The sequence below is a fragment of the Caretta caretta genome, chromosome 5 (genome assembly GCF_965140235.1).
Source record: "Caretta caretta isolate rCarCar2 chromosome 5, rCarCar1.hap1, whole genome shotgun sequence".
Taxonomy (NCBI): Eukaryota; Metazoa; Chordata; order Testudines; family Cheloniidae; genus Caretta; species Caretta caretta.
The window spans coordinates 5,440,949-5,460,776 of NC_134210.1; the positions used below are offsets into that span (position 1 = coordinate 5,440,949).

Sequence of the window (19,828 nt, forward strand, 5' to 3'; positions counted from 1 at the left end):
TGCTAGCAGTTGGTATGTAACATAAACACCCTGATAAATCTGACAGGCTGATTTGTCTTCTCCCCCCCCCCCCCCTTCAGGATGGACACAAAGACTGGATATTTTCTATTGCCTGGATCAGTGATACTATGGCTGTTTCTGGTAAGTTTATCTTAACGTAAGCCTTTTAGAGAGTGGTTGTTTAATGTCTGTGTCTTAAGGAGAGACTGCAAAGTGCTACTGTTTAAGTACATGCTGTCTGATGAGGTGGTCAGAGTGTCAGGGAGATGGTATTTGATGGAGGAACAGTGAAGCCCAATTTTTTTTCATGCTTCCAGTTTAAACCTTGTGAAACAAAACCACAAGCTACACTTGAAATATAATCATGGTAGCACCAAGCTGTCTGATCTAGCTAGGAGCATCCTTTTTCTAATGCATTTTGTTTCTAGTGTGGATGGTACAGCATAGCTGTAGAACTGCTGTACTGGCCACACTACAAACAAAAAGCCTTATTAGAACATGGGCACCTCTAACCATGACAGCCCTGAATGGACGTGATTCAACCTGAAGTGTAGTTGGAGGCTAAAAGGTAGGTGTGTGTGTGTGTGTGTGTGTGTAATTGCATGTGGATGGTGTCTCAACCGGGTCTGTATCTAAACTCTTTAGAGACAGCAAATGTCTTTACATGCAATGAAATCATTAAATCGTCCTTTAAAAATAACCCCAGACCTCCACACCCATGTAGTTATACTGAGTGCCTTTAAATCCCACTAACCTAGTTCTTAGTGTGCATCGGGAAGAGAATGTATCCCACTCGCAAAATTTTCTGCATATCCGTGCTTATTGTAGACGTTGTCACTGGAAAACAAATAAAGTAAAGCAAAACTTGATTGTGGAGATGTGAAGTCTCCAGGAACATGTTCTCCAACACTGAACAATGTGGTGCAGTACTTGATTCCGCTCCTTTAGTAGGTAAGGTTTAATACAATTTAATAAATCTCTTTTGTAGTCATTAAATATTGGATACCATTCCTCTGTACGTAGAGAGGGAGATTTGGGCTTGACTGTGGGTGCAGCTCCACCCGAAACCACCTGCAACCTCAGTGGTGCTTTTTAAAGCTGCTTATTTTCAATCTTTGGTCAACTCTGAACTGCGTTGGTCTTGCAGAGGGACTGGTCCTGCTTTCACACTTCTTTCTAGCTGATTATAGCTTTTCTTTACTATTGGTCTCAGCCTTCAATGAGCCTAGATTGCGGGGGAGGGAGAAGGGGAGAGGAGAGTGTTCACACAATGGGAAGTGTCTTAAGAAACACAAGCTAGTAAAGTTGGAGAAAAAAACAGATATTACTGAGAACGCTTGGTGGAGAGAGAGAAGGGAACAGCAGAGCAATAAGAAACCTAGTACACGATTGTTTTACCCATGATTGTTTTACCCACCCACGTAGCTTCATCGTTGTGCATTCAGGGGAAGAGAGCCTGTCACATCACTTACACCATGTGACGCTTCAGGTTGGCTCTTTGGCATGTGTCTCTGTGGCACACAGGTTCTGCTGTCTGGACATGTCACTAAGGCAACAAATCCGAGCATAAGTACTGTATTTAAAATTTTAGTCAGCTTGCCAAGTATGTTCTGGAGAGCTTGTTTACCTGTGGGTCCTGGTGCAGAAAATGCCAAGGACAAAACAATGCAGAAGGAGAATTAATAAACCCTACAAATATGAAACTAATCATATTTTGCCATTAAAGTCAAGAAGCAGAAATATTTGAAATAAAGTTGGGGGAGGAGTTACCACATGCCTCTATGTAGGTCAAAAAAATGAAGGCAAAATTTCACACCACCTTCTGGGAGGCAGGTTAAACATCTTTCCCTCTCAGCGAAAGGAGCTACTGGTCCCACGTCAGGTCAGGTTGCTAGCCACTTCCCCTAGTTTGGGATTAGAGGCCTGCCAGCCTCTGATGTCTCATGTGAAGACTCAGGGGAGGCCTTTTTGTATCCTGCTCCAGAGAGGGCTGGAGGGTTGACTTTCTGTGTCACTTGTTTTTGCTAATGTTTAGATAGATACAAGGATCAACCTCCACCCAAGTGTGTAGAGTGTCTTATTCAAGGAGTTCATAGACATAAAACTAAATCTCTTTTGACCTAAAGCAGCTTTGAAGGAAGAATAAGTCTCTCATTATAGGTGAACAATAGGCTCTTCCTTGGTAAGAGCTTCTGATAGGATGAATAATTCTCTAGATGATATTTATAAGCCTAGGGTGACAAATGGAATTCTCCCTTTAGCTTCAGGGCTAAACAGTTTAACAAGATACAGTGACATGTTTCTCTGTTTGCAGTAGTAAAAAGAACAGCTTCTTTATAAAGCATATCAGGGTGTTTAGAAATTAATGGGGGTGCTATTGAATTTTAAATCTCCATAACAAGTAAGATTATGCTCCATTTAAAAGCCATGATCATAGAAATTAATTGAGTGGTAGAACACTTGTATCATAAAATGTTATTGGGAAGCTCTTCACTGTGATGGTCAGTAATGAGCATTAGTGGGAGCTGATGGGATTTATTTGACGGTAAAAGACAAAATATGTTAAGCCATTGATGTCATGCGAGGATACTGCCATGTCCAGATGACTCAGAATCCATTTTATGCTTTAAATATAAAAAAGGAAGTGTTAGGCTTCAATTTCAAGGCTACAATTTCAAGGGGTACTGATCCTTACTTGCTCTTTTAAGCTTCAAAGGAGACACACATGAACAGAGGGCATAGAAATCACGAAAATACACTCCCCTCTGCTCCCCCAACTGTGATCTTTGACGTTATTTTAAAAAAGGAAAATATCTGCAATTTCATAATACAAAAAATACTTAGTCAATTTTAACGATGGAATGTATTTTATTGTATTTACTTGTAAACTTAATTCCATGCAAACTCTGAAATTCCATACTTTGCAATTAATGCTGTTATGAATTTTCTTTAAAATTTACAGTGTTTTACACATGAACACTGTGCAGGAGTTATACATATTGTATAGGCAAAGAAGTGGAAGCACAGATGGAAGCGAGTTGTCCAAGGTCCGGAGGGATTGGGTCTCAGGGCTGGGAATAAGAACTCTGTTCCTTGCTTCCAGACCTGTACTCACTGTGCTCCTCTAGTGTCAGCTTGGACTAATTTAAATCAACTGTTTTAAATGATGATTTAAATTATCAAGTGGAAAGCCTGTATTTAAATCATCAGTTTTAATAAATTTTTCCATTTGTACTTGTTTTCTAAAGAAAGGTGCATTCTTACTGGTTGGCATAATCATTAAAACATGTTAATTTCCAAGTCAGTAGAGCCTTTATGCTAATTTGGTATATCTTTTTGCAATTTAGGAGGGTGTACTATAATGTAATACATTTATTTATGCAATTGTATAGCTGAATATTTTCAGATTTTTATTAATTGTACATTTTTACTATGTTAGAAATGGTGGATCATATATTGTCTATTTATTAGGTAATTAACTTCTTGATTTATGTCAAATTGCATTAGGATGATATCTGGAATTTAAACACAACAGCATATATAACTTTGTTTTGTTCCATAAAAATATCTTAAATGTTCTGGATACCTAAACTTCTCTTATCAAAACATGTTCCACATTTACAGCTAAAGAAACTGAGGGATTAACTATAGTCAGTGAATTAAACTGATTTCTTCAGGTCACCTTGAAAAATTTTCAAATTTCACTAAGTGAAAGTGACTGGAGCTTAAGTTTCTACTCACCTAAGTCTCTTGAACACGAGACAACAGTCTCTTAAATTATTTAAGCTGTCATTCAAACTTTTAAAATTAGTACATCTCATCCCTTGTTCTGATTCATAGACTGGAAGAGAGAGACAAGTTTTCCTGCTTTTTCACTTCCTGGTCAATTTTGAATGAATTAGAATATTTTCTTCATTTGGACTTTCTGTGCCTGCAGAGGAGCTACTGCTGCTGAAAGCCAGTCTATAGCACTTCAACAAACTCTGGTGCTTAGCTAGTGACTTCTACCAGCTCAGTGGTGTGACTTTATTTAAAACATCAGCAAACAAGTACTGTTCTGAATGGTTCACCTCCCACCCTGACATTATTTTAGTTGTAGCCGTGTTGGTCCCAAGATATTAGAGAGACAAGGTAGATGAGGTAGTAGCTTTTATTGGACCAGCTTCTGTTGGAGAGAGAGAGAAACAAGCTTTCAAGCCACGCAGAGCTTGTCTCTCCCATGAATAGAAGTTGGTCTAATAAAAGATATTTCGTCCCTACCTTGTCTCTCATTATTGATGGATGATTATTAGATGCCCAAGTCACAGCAGTATCTTCTTCAGCATAAATAACTGAGCAACTTTTTCACCTATGGAGTTTGGCTGGTCCTGATCACAAACTCATCCATAAGCTTTTCTGGATGATGAAAAAAGTCTTTCTGATACAGGTGACTTACTGTGTGATGTAGCTGAGTTGCAGCACTGCCGGTGACACCAGCAGTTGACTCTGAAGTTGCAGACATTGCAGACGATGGACATCCATAACCTTTAATGTCTAAGCTGGACCCTAAAACCAAATGGTAAACACAAGTTACACTCTCACTGAGTGTTACTCAGCTACCTTAAAAAAAAAATTAAAAAGGTTGTAAATGAAAGATTCCTCCTACTGCGGCTCTTTGTACCACTGTTGAAATTATATAATTTATTCTAAACCCAGTTTTGTAGGGAAAATTAATTAAATAGTAAGTTATTTCTAGCAATATACCAAACAGCTTGAAAAACTTTTTAAATATTAAAATTCATACATGCCTAATAAAACTTTTAAAAAGGAAATCTTCACCTAGGATGTTTGATTATATTGAGCAATTAAAATCATCTCTAAAGTCCAGCAATAATCATAGAATCATAGAATATCAGGGTTGGAAGGGACCTCAGGAGGTCATCTAGTCCAACCCCCTGCTCAAAGCAGGACCAATCCCCAATTGTTGCCCCAGATCCCTAAATGGCCCCCTCAAGGATTGAACTCACAACCCTGGGTTTAGCAGGCCAATGCTCAAACCACTGAGCTATCCCTCCCCCCCCAGTTAATAGTTAATAGTAAAAACACGTTAATACGTTAATAGTAAAAACGTAATTGATAAATATTCCCACAACAAATTAACATACAATTATGTTTTGAAATTCATCAGTAGTCCACCCAAAACACACATACATGGCAATAATCAGTCTTATCCTTTATTAGCATGGTAGACAGTCCGTAAGAATGGTGTCAAAATAAGTTTACTGCCCAGCTGATCCATATTCAGACATGTCCATATCACTTTCAGTCATTGCCTTTTGAGGAGCATTTTTCATAAGGTTTCATTCTAACAATCAGGCCTTGCATCTCTTCCTTGCATTGTTTACATTTGGCATGTGTTCCTTTTTTACCCAGAGGTACAGGAATTTATTGAAAAATATTCCTATACGGAGTCTGTTTTACAGCCTGCCGCCATGGCAGTTTTTCTCCAGTTCCCAGATGTTGAAATCAGTGCTACAGGCTGCACTCTGAAGAATGTTGTCCCTTCTTCCCACGGTGTCTTGCTTTGACGCCATTGTTGCCCCTTTCTGGTTGTGTACTCTCGTCCTCCTTCCTTGTTACATAACTCCCTTCCCCTCTCCTCCCCCCGCATTGCCCTCAGAAATACAAAACAACAACAAACTAAGATTTCTGCTTGAGTAACCCACACGCCTTTTGTACTGCAGTATTTTATTTGTTTAGAAGCTGAGGGAAGCAGTCGAGAAATTAATGAATTTCTGTTTGCTTGTAGTGCAAGGAGACGGGGCAAGGAGACAGGGCAAGGCCATTTACTTGATGTGCCAAGAAGGCAAGGGCGTGGTAGTTAGTGGGCAGATCAGGGTTTTTCCAAGAGCTGGAGAGAAAGTTTCCATGGTGGGTGGAGTCATAGATATTCATAATTTGAGAACTCAGCCAATCTTACCTCAGATAGGGGAGAACCTGTAAAATAGGAATATGGCACCACCCTGATGAGCTCAGGCGATGATCATGTTGAGATCTGATGGTGTCTCCTGGAGCCCTAGGCTGGGTCCCAACACCTGTGATGACTTTGCCACTCTCTGGCACCGAGTGGCACAGCCCGTGTCACACACAGGATCAAACTCCTAATACAGTATATGATTTATTGTGCCCTATTTATAAAGCTTGACCTCAAAAGTTCGGTGTTTTTTCCCTGATTCTTTTTCTGTACAGGAAAGCAGCATTTAACTGCAATTTTTTGATAGAGGTTCATGGATTCAGCACTTTTTAAAAAATGTTTTAAGAGATTGTAATAAATTTAGGCCTTAACATATTTTGTATTAAATTCAGACTTCATTTTAAGCAGATTAGTTTTTTAAAAGAAAAACTTGATATCATTTAAATAAAATTTTTTTACAAAATGGATTTTTTTGTAATTTAAAAAAAACCTGATTTTATCCACTCTTGTCTAGTGTCATCAGAGACCATAGGAAGGATGCTCTTGCTGACTGGTGTCTGCAGACCCAATAGAGAAATAAAATAGTTGCTCGTCTGAAGATTCTGCTTGCTCAGTCTCTTGCCATCTGAGTTCCCGGACACGTTCAGGGCTGTCTAAACACACAAGATGCACTGGTTTAACCAAAATTAGTTTAAAAACAGGTTTAGTCAAACAGTGGCTTGCATTGTTTTAAACACTTATGTTTGTTTAAAACTGATGTTTGTTTAGTTTGCACCTGTAAATACACTGCAAGTTAAACCAATGAAAGGCAAGTTTAAACCTGCTTGAGTGTTCATCCAGGGTTTTTCCACTGGTTTAATTAACCCAATTTGAAAATGCACCTTTAGTTAAACCAGTGCAACTACGTAGGCTAGACCTTGCTGTTCCAGCCACCTCTAAGCGGCTGCTAGTTGTGTGTGTTCTCTGAAGATGATAGCTCCAGTTTGATGCTCCTGTTTACTGCTCGTAGATCTCAGAATAGCTCGATTGACTTAGGTGCTTTAAAATGTATGTAGCCATTGGCAAGTTTTAATGAGCCCAATTATCTGTCTAAATTTGAATGCTTTCAAATATCATACTTTTATTAGTCTTTATTAATACTTACGGACCAACAATGTGTTCAGCTAGATTAAACTAACAGCACTTTATTGTTCCCTTGTTAGGGCCACGTCTTATTTGCTTGACTGAAGTTCCGTCTTCAACAGGGAAATTTTGTGTGCCTAACACATGCTGCTATGTCCTTTCTATTCAGGTTCCCGGGATGGCTCGATGGGTCTCTGGGAGGTGACAGAGGATGTGCTGACTAAAAGCGATGCCAGGCACAACCTCTCTCGAGTCCCTGTCTATGCTCACATAACACACAGGGCACTGAAAGATATCCCCAAGGAGAACACCAATCCAGACAACTGTAAAGTCCGAGCACTGGCATTCAACAATAAGAACAAGGTCAGTAAGATAGAAACAGGGAACCTGAGGAGTGAAAAATTGCAACCTTTCAGTTTGTAAAATTGGATACAAAATTCGACTGGAATCACTTTAGTAAATTAACAGCAAACCTGCATTTGCGATATGTTTTGCTTGCTGATTCTTTTGTCTTCCCCTTCTCTGATACTGTTCTTTGTCTGCTTCTTTTGTCTCTGCCATTAACAAACAGATAGGGACTGGAGCAAACATAAAATTTACTTCTGGAAGGAAGAGTTTTCCTGTGGGTTTTCTGATTTTAAGCTCTTTGGCCTATGGAATGTGTCTATACAATAAATACAATAGGCAAAATACTAGACCAGTTTGGACCATGCTCACTGGTGGTAATCCTTTCCCCACTCTTAACTGGTGTATAAATTCCCTCACCATGTGCCTGTCAGTAGTGTTGTTATTGATCAGTGCATGTCTGCCAGTGGCCAGCTAATGAGCATTCAACTGATTTGACTCTGAAGATATAACATTAGACAACTCAACATTTTTTGTTGGCAGAGCTTGTTTTTGGTATTTGTCAAACTGTAAAAATGTGAAACTGGATCTTGCAAACTAATTAATACCAATTGTTAGGGAGGAGGAGATGGCTTCTAAAAGACTCTCTCTGTGATGCAACAGTTTTTGTGAAAATGCATACATGCAATCTTACTTAATATTTATTGTCCCATATTGCTTTAGGTGCTGGTGCTGAGAATTGCTAATGCTAACTTGTAGTGCATTTACTAAGGGTTGGTCACTTGATCGAACAAAGTTCTTACATTGGCTAAGCTACCGTTTGGTTGTAGGCTTTCCAGTTCACTTCTGGTCCTTCCCCACTGTACCTTTTGTGCTCTTGTGTTCCACTGAAATCAACGTGCAGTTAAGACTTATCTTGTACAAATTCATCAACAGTTCCAGGTAGCATTCATTTATATGTTCAACTCAAGTCACTAAAGTAGCCTTTAAACAGCTGCTTTTTATTGAAATTTATTTGTAAGGAGATATATCATCTGGAAGCTAACTGTTTTTCTTCTCCTAGGAGCTAGGAGCTGTGTCCCTGGATGGGTACTTTCATCTTTGGAAAGCAGAGCACACGCTATCAAAGGTTGCCTCTCTCGTGTATTTACGCTAAATTTTAATAGTTAACCTATCAGTTAAGGCTGCTTCCTACTCTAAGTCAGTTTCCCTAGAATGTGTCTGAATAGACTCCAGCAGTGTCTGTAAGACACTTGCCCAAAACCTTGATTTAAAGGTTGAAAAGTTTCATAGCAGAGGCAAGGTTTATGAAGTTAGAGCACTGGACAGGTGACTACTTATTTCCTTTTGAGGGGGGGAAGCTCCTAATTTCTTACCAATCTTGGACAAATTAGGAGCTTTTACTTGTCTTGTTCTAATGTTAGTTATACTAAGGGTTTATCAATATGAGGAAGTTGCCCAGGCCTAAGTTAAACCAGATCTACATTTAAAACTTAAATGTTGTTTACGTTGTTGCTAATGTTCAGGGAGGTGGTATTACCGTGCTGGCTGAACTCTTCTGCCGGTGTACACTGCATCTGCAATAAGGGGCTATGCCAAAATAGACTCTGTAGTGGAGGCATGGCGGTAAGATGTACTTTCAAACTGGTTTAGACGGGTGCAAACTGCTGTTGCTTGGTTTGGTTTAAACTAGGCGTACTTCAATTTAGGTTAAGTTAATAAGGAACAGATTTAAACAAAGTTGAAGCAAGAGTGTCTACACAGGGAATTGTACCAGTTTAACTAAGTCAGTTTAAAAACAGTCTTTAGCTAAACCAGTACAATTTCTACATGTAGGCAAGGTCTAAATGCCTGTCTCCCTCCCTTCCCCGCTCTCCAAGAGCTGCAATTCCAGCTTTTCTCCACTCAGTGGCATTACCTTCTCTCCTTGCCCCTCCCCTTCAAGTCTTTGCCCTATAGATCAAATAGTTACCTTCTTCCAGAAGAGTTTCCAAGTCCATGTTACTGCTTGAATCTGGTTCCCTCAAATACGAAACTGTAGAAAAACCTGAGTGTCTCTGGATTAAGTTTAGAAGTGTGTGCAACGAGTGATGTAGTGGTGGGAGTCTGCTATAGACCACCGGACCAGGGGGATGAGGTAGATGAGGCTTTCTTCCGGCAGCTCACGGAAGCTACTAGATCGCATGCCCTGATTCTCATGGGTGACTTTAATTTTCCTGATATCTGCTGGGAGAGCAATACAGCAGTGCATAGACAATCCACGAAGTTTTTGGAAAGCGTAGGGGACAATTTCCTGGTGCAAGTGCTAGAGGAGCCAACTAGGGGGGGCGCTTTTCTTGACCTGCTGCTCACAAACCGGGTAGAATTAGTGGGGGAAGCAAAAGTGGATGGGAATCTGGGAGGCAGTGACCATGAGTTGGTTGAGTTCAGGATCCTGACGCAGGGAAGAAAGGTAAGCAGCAGGATACGGACCCTGGACTTCAGGAAAGCAGACTTTGACTCCCTCAGGGAACGGATGGCCAGGATCCCCTGGGGGACTAACATGAAGGGGAAAGGAGTCCAGGAGAGCTGGCTGTATTTCAAGGAATCCCTGTTGAGGTTACAGGGACAAACCATCCCGATGAGTCGAAAGAATAGTAAATATGGCAGGCGACCAGCTTGGCTTAATGGTGAAATCCTAGCGGATCTTAAACATAAAAAAGAAGCTTACAAGAAGTGGAAGGTTGGACATATGACCAAGGAAGAGTATAAAAATATTGCTCGGGCATGTAGGAATGATATCAGGAGGGCCAAATCGCACCTGGAGCTGCAGCTAGCAAGAGATGTCAAGAGTAACAAGAAGGGTTTCTTCAGGTATGTTGGCAACAAGAAGAAAGCCAAGGAAAGTGTGGGCCCCTTACTGAATGAGGGAGGCAACCTAGTGACAGAGGATGTGGAAAAAGCTAATGTACTCAATGCTTTTTTTGCCTCTGTCTTCACTAACAAGGTCAGCTCCCAGACTGCTGCGCTGGGCATCACAAAATGGGGAAGAGATGGCCAGCCCTCTGTGGAGATAGAGGTGGTTAGGGACTATTTAGAAAAGCTGGACGTGCACAAGTCCATGGGGCCGGACGAGTTGCATCCGAGAGTGCTGAAGGAATTGGCGGCTGTGATTGCAGAGCCATTGGCCATTATCTTTGAAATCTCGTGGCGAATGGGGGAAGTCCCGGATGACTGGAAAAAGGCTAATGTAGTGCCAATCTTTAAAAAAGGGAAGGAGGAGGATCCTGGGAACTACAGGCCAGTCAGCCTCACCTCAGTCCCTGGAAAAATCATGGAGCAGGTCCTCAAAGAATCAGTCCTGAAGCACTTGCATGAGAGGAAAGTGATCAGGAACGGCCAGCATGGATTCACCAAGGGAAGGTCATGCCTGACTAATCTAATCGCCTTTTATGATGAGATTACTGGTTCTGTGGATGAAGGGAAAGCAGTGGATGTATTGTTTCTTGACTTTAGCAAAGCTTTTGACACGGTCTCCCACAGTATTCTTGTCAGCAAGTTAAGGAAGTATGGGCTGGATGAATGCACTATAAGGTGGGTAGAAAGCTGGCTAGATTGTCGGGCTCAACGGGTAGTGATCAATGGCTCCATGTCTAGTTGGCAGCCGGTGTCAAGTGGAGTGCCCCAGGGGTTGGTCCTGGGGCCGGTTTTGTTCAATATCTTCATAAATGATCTGGAGGATGGTGTAGATTGCACTCTCAGCAAATTTGCGGATGATACTAAACTGGGAGGAGTGGTAGATACGCTGGAGGGGAGGGATAGGATACAGAAGGACCTAGACAAATTGGAGGATTGGGCCAAAAGAAATCTGATGAGGTTCAATAAGGATAAGTGCAGGGTCCTGCACTTAGGACGGAAGAATCCAATGCACCGCTACAGACTAGGGACCGAATGGCTAGGCAGCAGTTCTGCGGAAAAAGACCTGGGGGTGACCGTGGATGAGAAGCTGGATATGAGTTATCAGTGTGCCCTTGTTGCCAAGAAGGCCAATGGCATTTTGGGATGTATAAGTAGGGGCATAGCGAGCAAATGAGGGATGTGATCGTTCCCTTCTATTCGACATTGGTGAGGCCTCATCTGGAGTACTGTGTCCAGTTTTGGGCCCCACACTACAAGAAGGATGTGGATAAATTGGAGAGAGTCCAGCAAAGGGCAACAAAAATGATTAGGGGTCTGGAACACATGACTTATGAGGAGGGGCTGAGGGAGCTGGGATTGTTTAGTCTGCAGAAGAGAAGAATGAGGGGGGATTTGATAGCTGCTTTCAACTACCTGAAAGGGGGTTCCAAAGAGGATGGCTCTAGACTGTTCTCAATGGTAGCAGACGACAGAACGAGGAGTAATGGTCTCAAGTTGCAGTGGGCGAGGTTTAGATTGGATATTAGGAAAAACTTTTTCACTATGAGGGTGGTGAAACACTGGAATGCGTTACCTAGGGAGGTGGTAGAATCTCCTTCCTTAGAGGTTTTTAAGGTCAGGCTTGACAAAGCCCTGGCTGGGATGATTTAACTGGGAATTGGTCCTGCTTCGAGCAGGGGGTTGGACTAGATGACCTTCTGGGGTCCCTTCCAACCCTGATATTCTATGATTCTATGAAATATGGCTTCAAGGATGTTTAGATTTTATTCAGTCACTTGCATCCCTCTTCCCCACACATTTTTTAGTTAACTTCTCTCTCCATTTATTTCTAGCTACTTTCCACCAAGTTGCCCTACTGCAGGGAGAATGTGTGTCTGGCCTATGGTCAGGAGTGGTCAGTGTATGCAGTAGGATCTCAGGCACATGTCTCCTTTCTGGATCCAAGGCAACCTTCCCACAATGTTAAATCCGTCTGTTCCAGAGAACGAGGCAGTGGTAAGGAAACTTCAAAGTGAAGTATCAAATTGTTGATGTTTCCAAAAAGGTAACAGTCAGGGCTGCAATAAAATACAGTAGGCTAGTAAATATCAAGGCTTTTCCTGTGAACTTCCCAGATCAGTAGTAGTATATGTAAACTTAACCTTTGCACTAATACTCCCCACACAAAACAGATTAAAACAGTGTCTCTGAAGCCAGGCAATCACCTAGCTCTTTAATCAGATCTAATTAAAATTTCTCTCTTGTCACGCTTAAAGGGATGCTATCGCTTCAGAGTATATGTTGTAAACTACTTAATAATAATAATAATGCAGTAGATTACAAATATGATTTTCAGTAACTGTTGGTACTCTGTTTACTTCTTGCATTTGTGTGTGCTGCGAATGATAACTATTTAGTCACCTTCATGCCCTGTACTACATTACTGAGTTCCAACTCTGCAAGAGAATGTTTTTTTAGAATTTTAAAACCATGAAGGAAACATTTCTAGGGTTTAAAATTTTGTAAAATCTTGTTCTTACAAAATTTAAATTGAGCCAAATGTAAATAGTCTAACTGTAAACTTCTGTACTGCTTTGGGTTATACACAGTGAACTTTAAGTACCCAGGTTTGAAAGTTAATGCCTAAATCTATATTCAGGCACCTGGATAAGCAGCCTTATTTTCAAAGTTGCTAAACATCTGTAGCACCAATTGATTTCAGTGGGTTTGTGGATGCCTAAAACCTTTGAAAATGGGCCATTTTTATTGAGTTGAATCCTACACTAACTATGGGTTTAATTTTAAGCACCTGGGCTTGAAAATATTGGCCATCAGCTCTTTGCTGCTAAATGTTCCCCATATGAACCAATTTGAAGTGCCATTTTCCAAAGGGTGCTCTAAAACATCCTCCTAATTAACTGGGAGAATCAGTGAGGTACTAATTATGTTGTTAGAGAAGGATCCAAAGTTTCCTTAAAAAGAAAAGGAGTACTTTTGGCACCTTAGACTAACCAATTTATTTGAGCATAAGCTTTCGTGAGCTACAGCTCACTTCATCGGATGCATACTGTGGAAAGTGTAGATCTTTTTATACACACAAAGCATGAAAAAATACCTCCCCCCACCCCACTCTCCTGCTGGTAATAGCTTATCTAAAGTGATCACTCTCCTTACAATGTATATGATAATCAAGTTGGGCCATTTCCAGCACAAATCCAGGTTTTCTCTCCCCACCCCCACCCCCCACACAAACCCACTCTCCTGTTGGTAATAGCTCCTCCTGAAGGTCGAGACAGCAGACTGGACTTCTACATAGAGTGCTTCCGCCGACGTGCACAGGCTGAAATTGTGGAGAAGCAGCATCGCTTGCCCCATAACCTCAGCCGTGCGGAACACAATGCCATCCACAGCCTCAGAAACAACTCTGACATCATAATCAAAAAGGCTGACAAAGGAGGAGCCGTTGTCATCATGAATAGGTTGGAATATGAACAAGACGGCTCGGCAGCTCTCCAACACCATTTTCTACAAGCCATTACCCTCTGATCCCACTGAGAGTTACCAAAAAGAGTTACGAGTAGTGATCAATGGCTCCATGTCTAGTTGGCAGCCGGTGTCAAGTGGAGTGCCCCAGGGGTCGGTCCTGGGGCTGGTTTTGTTCAATATCTTCATAAATGATCTGGAGGATGGTGTAGATTGCACTCTCAGCAAATTTGCGGATGATACTAAACTGGGAGAGGTGGTAGATATGCTGGAGGGCAGGGATAGGATACAGAGGGACCTAGACAAATTGGAGGATTGGGCCAAAAGAGATCTGATGAGGTTCAATAAGGATAAGTGCAGGGTCCTGCACTTAGGACGGAAGAACCCAATGCACAGCTACAGACTAGGGACCGAATGGCTAGGCAGCAGTTCTGCGGAAAAGGACCTAGGGGTGACAGTGGACGAGAAGCTGGATATGAGTCAGCAGTGTGCCCTTGTTGCCAAGAAAGCCAATGGCATTTTGGGATGTATAAGTAGGGGCATAGCGAGCAGATCGAGGGACGTGATTGTCCCCCTCTATTCGACATTGGTGAGGCCTCATCTGGAGTACTGTGTCCAGTTTTGGGCCCCACACTACAAGAAGGATGTGGATAAATTGGAGAGAGTCCAGCGAAGGGCAACAAAAATGATTAGGGGTCTGGAACACATGACTTATGAGGAGAGGCTGAGGGAACTGGGATTGTTTAGTCTGCAGAAGAGAAGAATGAGGGGGGATTTGATAGCTGCTTTCAACTACCTGAGAGGTGGTTCCAGAGAGGATGGTTCTAGACTATTCTCAGTGGTGGAAGAGGACAGGACAAGGAGTAATGGTCTCAAGTTGCAGTGGGAGGTTTAGGTTGGATATTAGGAAAACCTTTTCACTAGGAGGGTGGTGAAACACTGGAATGCGTTGCCTAGGGAGGTGGTGGAATCTCCTTCCTTAGAAGTTTTTAAGGTCAGGCTTGACAAAGCCCTGGCTGGGATGATTTAATTGGGGATTGGTCCTGCTTTTGAGCAGGGGGTTGGACTAGATGACCTCCTGAGGTCCCTTCCAACCCTGATATTCTATGATTCAAAAAAAACTACAGCATTTGCTCAAACTCCCTGAAAAAGCACAAGATCAAATCCACACAGACACACCCCTGGAACTCCGACCTGGGATATTCTATCTACTACCCAAGATCCATAAACCTGGAAATCCTGGGCGCCCTATCATCTCAGGCATTGGCACCCTTACAGCAGGATTGTCTGGCTATGTAGACTCCCTCCTCAGGCCCTACACTACCAGCACTCCCAGCTACCTTCGAGACACCACTGACTTCCTGAGGAAACTACAATCCATCGGTGATCTTCATGATAACACCATCCTGGCCACTATGGATGTAGAAGCCCTCTACACCAACATTCCACACAAAGATGGACTACAAGCCGTCAAGAACACTATCCCCAATTAATGTCATGGTTAACCTCGTGGCTGAACTTTGTGACTTTGTCCTTACCCATAACTATTTTACATTTGGGGACAATGTATACCTTCAAATCAGCGGCACTGCTATGGGTACCCACATGGCCCCACAGTATGCCAACATTTTTATGGCTGACTTAGAACAACGCTTCCTCAGCTCTCGTCCCGTAATGCTCCTACTCTACTTGTGCTATATTGATGACATCTTCATCATCTGGACCCATGGAAAAGAAGCCCTTGAGGAACTCCACCATGATTTCAACAATTTCCATCCCACCATCAACCTCAGCCTGGTCCAGTCCACACAAGAGATCCACTTCCTGGACACTACAGTGCTAATAAACAATGGTCACATAAACACCACCCTATACCGGAAACCTACTGACCGCTATTCCTACCTACATGCCTCCAGCTTTCACCCTGACCACACCACACGATCCATTGTCTACAGCCACGCTCTGCGATACAACCGCATTTGCTCCAACCCCTCAGACAGAGACAAACCCCTACAAGATCTCTGTCAAGCTTTCTTACAACTACAATACCCACCTGCGGAAGTGAAAAAACAGATTGATAGAGCCAGAAGAGTTCCCAGAAGTCACCTACTACAGGACAGGCCTAACAAAGAAAATAACAGAACGCCACTAGTCGTCACCTTCAGCCCCCAACTAAAACCCCTCCAATGCATTATTAAGGATCTACAACCTATCCTGAAGGATGACCCAACACTCTCACAAATCTTGGGAGACAGGCCAGTCCTTGCCTACAGACAGCCCCCCAACCTGAAGCAAATACTCACCAGCAACCACACACCACACAAGAGAACCACTAACCCAGGAACCTATCCTTGCAACAAAGCCCGTTGCCACCTGTGCCCACATATCTATTCAGGGGACACCATCACAGGGCCTAAGAACATCAGCCACACTATCAGAGGCTCGTTCACCTGCACATCTACCAATGTGATATATGCCATCATGTGCCAGCAATGCCCCTCTGCCATGTACATTGGTCAAACTGGACAGTCTCTACGTAAAAGAATAAATGGACACAAATCAGATGTCAAGAATTATAACATTCATAAACCAGTCGGAGAACACTTCAATCTCTCTGGTCATGCGATTACAGACATGAAAGTTGCGATATTACAACAAAAAAACTTCAAATCCAGACTCCAGCGAGAGACTGCTGAATTGGAATTCATTTGCAAATTGGATACAATTAACTTAGGCTTGAATAGAGACTGGGAGTGGCTGAGTCATTATGCAAGGTAACCTATTTCCCCTTGTTTTTTCCAAACCCACCCCCACCCCCGACGTTCTTGTTAAACCCTGGATTTGTGCTGGAAATGTCCGACCTTGATTATCATGCACATTGTAAGGAGAGTGGTCACTTTAGATAAGCTATTACCAGCAGGAGAGTGGAGTGGGGGGAGGTATTTTTTCATGCTTTGTGTGTATAAAAAGATCTTCTACACTTTCCACAGTATGCATCCGATGAAGTGAGCTGTAGCTCACGAAAGCTTATGCTCAAATAAATTGGTTAGTCTCTAAGGTGCCACAAGTACTCCTTTTCTTTTTGTGAATACAGACTAACACGGCTGTTACTCTGAAAGTTTTATTAATAAAAGCTATAAAATGCAGGAATTGGTTTGGAGACCATGTGTCCTCTGTGTGCATTCATCATCCCTACCTCCCTTGTGTGAGCACCCTGATGGATTGCTCTTCAAGAGCAGCTTCAGAGTAACAGAAATAAGTGCTATTTTTCTAGCCCAAATGATTGATCTCTTACTGACTATGCTAGCCTCTGCTCCCTTATACAGAGTCCGAACCTACTTGCACACTGAATTGCCAAAGCCAAATCTTTCTAACATGTAAAAACGACATAGCTGGATGGGAGCAGGCATATTATTTACACTCAACTTTCACTTCCATTTTGAATGTTTAATTTTATCTTATTTTAAACAAACTGTAACATGCTTCATAAGCTTCTTGTATCATACTAAGAAGGTGGCAGAAGCTGTTTTTGGTTCCTCACTGATTTATTGGGTTTCTTTGTGGATCTACAAAACAAATTCTTTATATAGCAAATAGCGAAGTGATGACTGGACCTTAATAACAAAGTAATGGTACGTACTTTTGTTTGGGTAAACTCTCTCCCCAAAGCAGATCAGTTTAAATGACTCTCTTAGTTCAGGGCACAAACCTAGATTTTTGAAGTGATGTTTGGAACACAGGGAGATGAGTCTTAAAGGACAGTCTCCTTCCAAGTGATTAGTACATCTGCATATGATAGCCCTCAAAGTAGTCATGGGTCTGCTCCTGCTCCCACTGAAATTAAGGAAGTCTTTCCATATTGTTTCCTTGTGCTCCCCCCCCGTCTGTACCCACCTCTCTAGTTCAGGTCTTTACTTAGATTGTAAGCCCTTGGGGGCAGGGCCCATCTTTTGGTTCTGTTTGTATGTTGTCTGGCACAAGACAACTCTGTTAGTGGGGCTCCTTGGCACGCTACTCTGATATAAATAACGGGACCTGGATCAGATCCTTTGTGGGGAGAGGGGAAGATATTTGCAATTGCAGCTGTGATTTCTGTAACATAAATAGAACTGATTTGTGCTGTCTTACAGTTAAAGGGAAACAAAATAATCTGCCTATTAATACATTCTAGTAACACAGAAAAAATAACCCTAAAGCAGCACCCACCACTGCATAGCCAGAACATGCATCTCCTCTTAAATGTGATTGTAACATTCCTTTTTCTTTGACAGGTATTCGGTCAGTGAGCTTTTATGAGCACATTATAACAGTGGGAACAGGGCAGGGTTCCTTGTTGTTTTATGACATCCGAGCCCAAAGGTTCCTGGATGAAAAGCCCAATCACACCTGCCGTGGACAAAAACAGAAACTAGGAGGAAGTGAAATTTTGAAGTTGACGACCGGGAAAGGCTGGCTTGTGAGTAGCTTGCAGCTGTTAAAGCTCTTCTATATAGGGAGGCTACAGGGCTTGAAGACAAGTTAATTCTACAGTTTTGGGAACTATGCGTGTCAAATGCGCTTCACGAAAACACTGACTCAGTGACTGAAATCCCTTTAGCCTTTCCTCAGAAATAACGACCTGTGGGGAACATTTCTCTAACTCGTTGCAGTTCTTAGCAAATGCCACTTTATATTTTCAATGTATTGTATTGCTCTGTAAATCTGAGTGCTCTTTAAAATAAGATACGTTCTGTACCCTGAAGAACTTACAATGCTAGACCAGGCAGAGGGAAAGGATGTTGCAAAGCAATTATAGCACATACTAGTAAGAATTAACATTTGATTTCAGCCTAACTCCTATTTTTCAGTTGCTCGTAACTGTCCGTCACAAGTACTCTTTTTATGAAAGCTTGAGCAAAATATGATGAGACAGTTCTGAATTACTCAATCTTGACAAAAAGAAAAGGAGTACTTGTGGCACCTTAGAGACTAACCAATTTATTTGAGCATGAGCTTTCGTGAGCTACAGCTCACTTCATCGGATGCATATCGTGGAAACTGCAGCAGACATTATATACACACAGAGAATATGAAACAATACCTCCTCCCACCCCACTGTCCTGCTGGTAATAGCTTATCTAAAGTGATCATCAAGTTGGGCCATTTCCAGCACAAATCCAGGTTTTCTCACCCTCCACCCACCCACACACAAATTCACTCTCCTGCTAGTAATAGCCCATCCAAAGTGACAACTCTGTTGCTATTACCAGCAGGACAGTGGGGTGGGAGGAGGTATTGTTTCATATTCTCTGTGTGTAAATAAAGTCTGCTGCAGTTTCCACGATATGCATCCAATGAAGTGAGCTGTAGCTCACGAAAGCTCATGCTCAAATAAATTGGTTAGTCTCTAAGGTGCCACAAGTACTCCTTTTCTTTTTGCGAATACAGACTAACACGGCTGTTACTCTGAAATCAATCTTGACAAAATATTCTCCAAGCAAAACTTTTGCATAACTGCTGCTGAATGGACAAACTTCATACTCTGCTATTTTGTAGTTCTCATTGAAATCTCAGAAATAGATCTCTATGTTGAGCATTGGTACAGTAACGTTAGTTACACACAATTAAAGTAGATCTTATGTGGTCATAGTAGACTTAGGCTATTTGTTTGTGGTCTAGAAAACTTAGTCCCGGACGCCTAGATTAGATATCTGCATTCAGGAGGGATCAAGATAAGAGCTGAAATAAAAAAAAAATGGAACAAGTCAACACACAAACTACTGCTTTGGAAAAAATGCTATCTCTATTTTATACTTGTCAAATAAGATATTATACTCTGTTATACCCTTACATTCAGCATACACACTGCGTACACCCTGCTATGCTGTTGCTTAATAGAATGTGCATCTAACCTGTTGATTTAGGAGATCAGAAATACACTGTATTGGTGGAATTGTATAGGTTTTTCAGACTCGCTCCTGTTTGATTAGTACATCTACCCTTTTCAGACTGTGCAGGGGTGGGGACCATCATCAGTATGGGAAGAGGGGAACCCTGATCCTTGATTGA

The 19,828-nt window shown here is 41.9% G+C and overlaps 1 protein-coding gene across 2 annotated transcripts in view; it reads left to right on the forward strand.

Annotated features, from left to right (window-relative positions):
- DCAF12 (DDB1 and CUL4 associated factor 12) overlaps positions 1-19,828 on the forward strand; it is a 48,206-nt gene that overhangs the window by 18,475 nt on the left and 9,903 nt on the right. For both annotated transcript variants that reach the window (XM_048849571.2, XM_075128334.1), the window contains exons 4-8: positions 81-141; positions 7,245-7,438; positions 8,484-8,549; positions 12,151-12,313; positions 18,052-18,236. In XM_048849571.2, the coding sequence (XP_048705528.1) occupies positions 81-141; positions 7,245-7,438; positions 8,484-8,549; positions 12,151-12,313; positions 18,052-18,236 (669 nt within the window). The remainder of the gene's footprint in view (positions 1-80; positions 142-7,244; positions 7,439-8,483; positions 8,550-12,150; positions 12,314-18,051; positions 18,237-19,828) is intronic.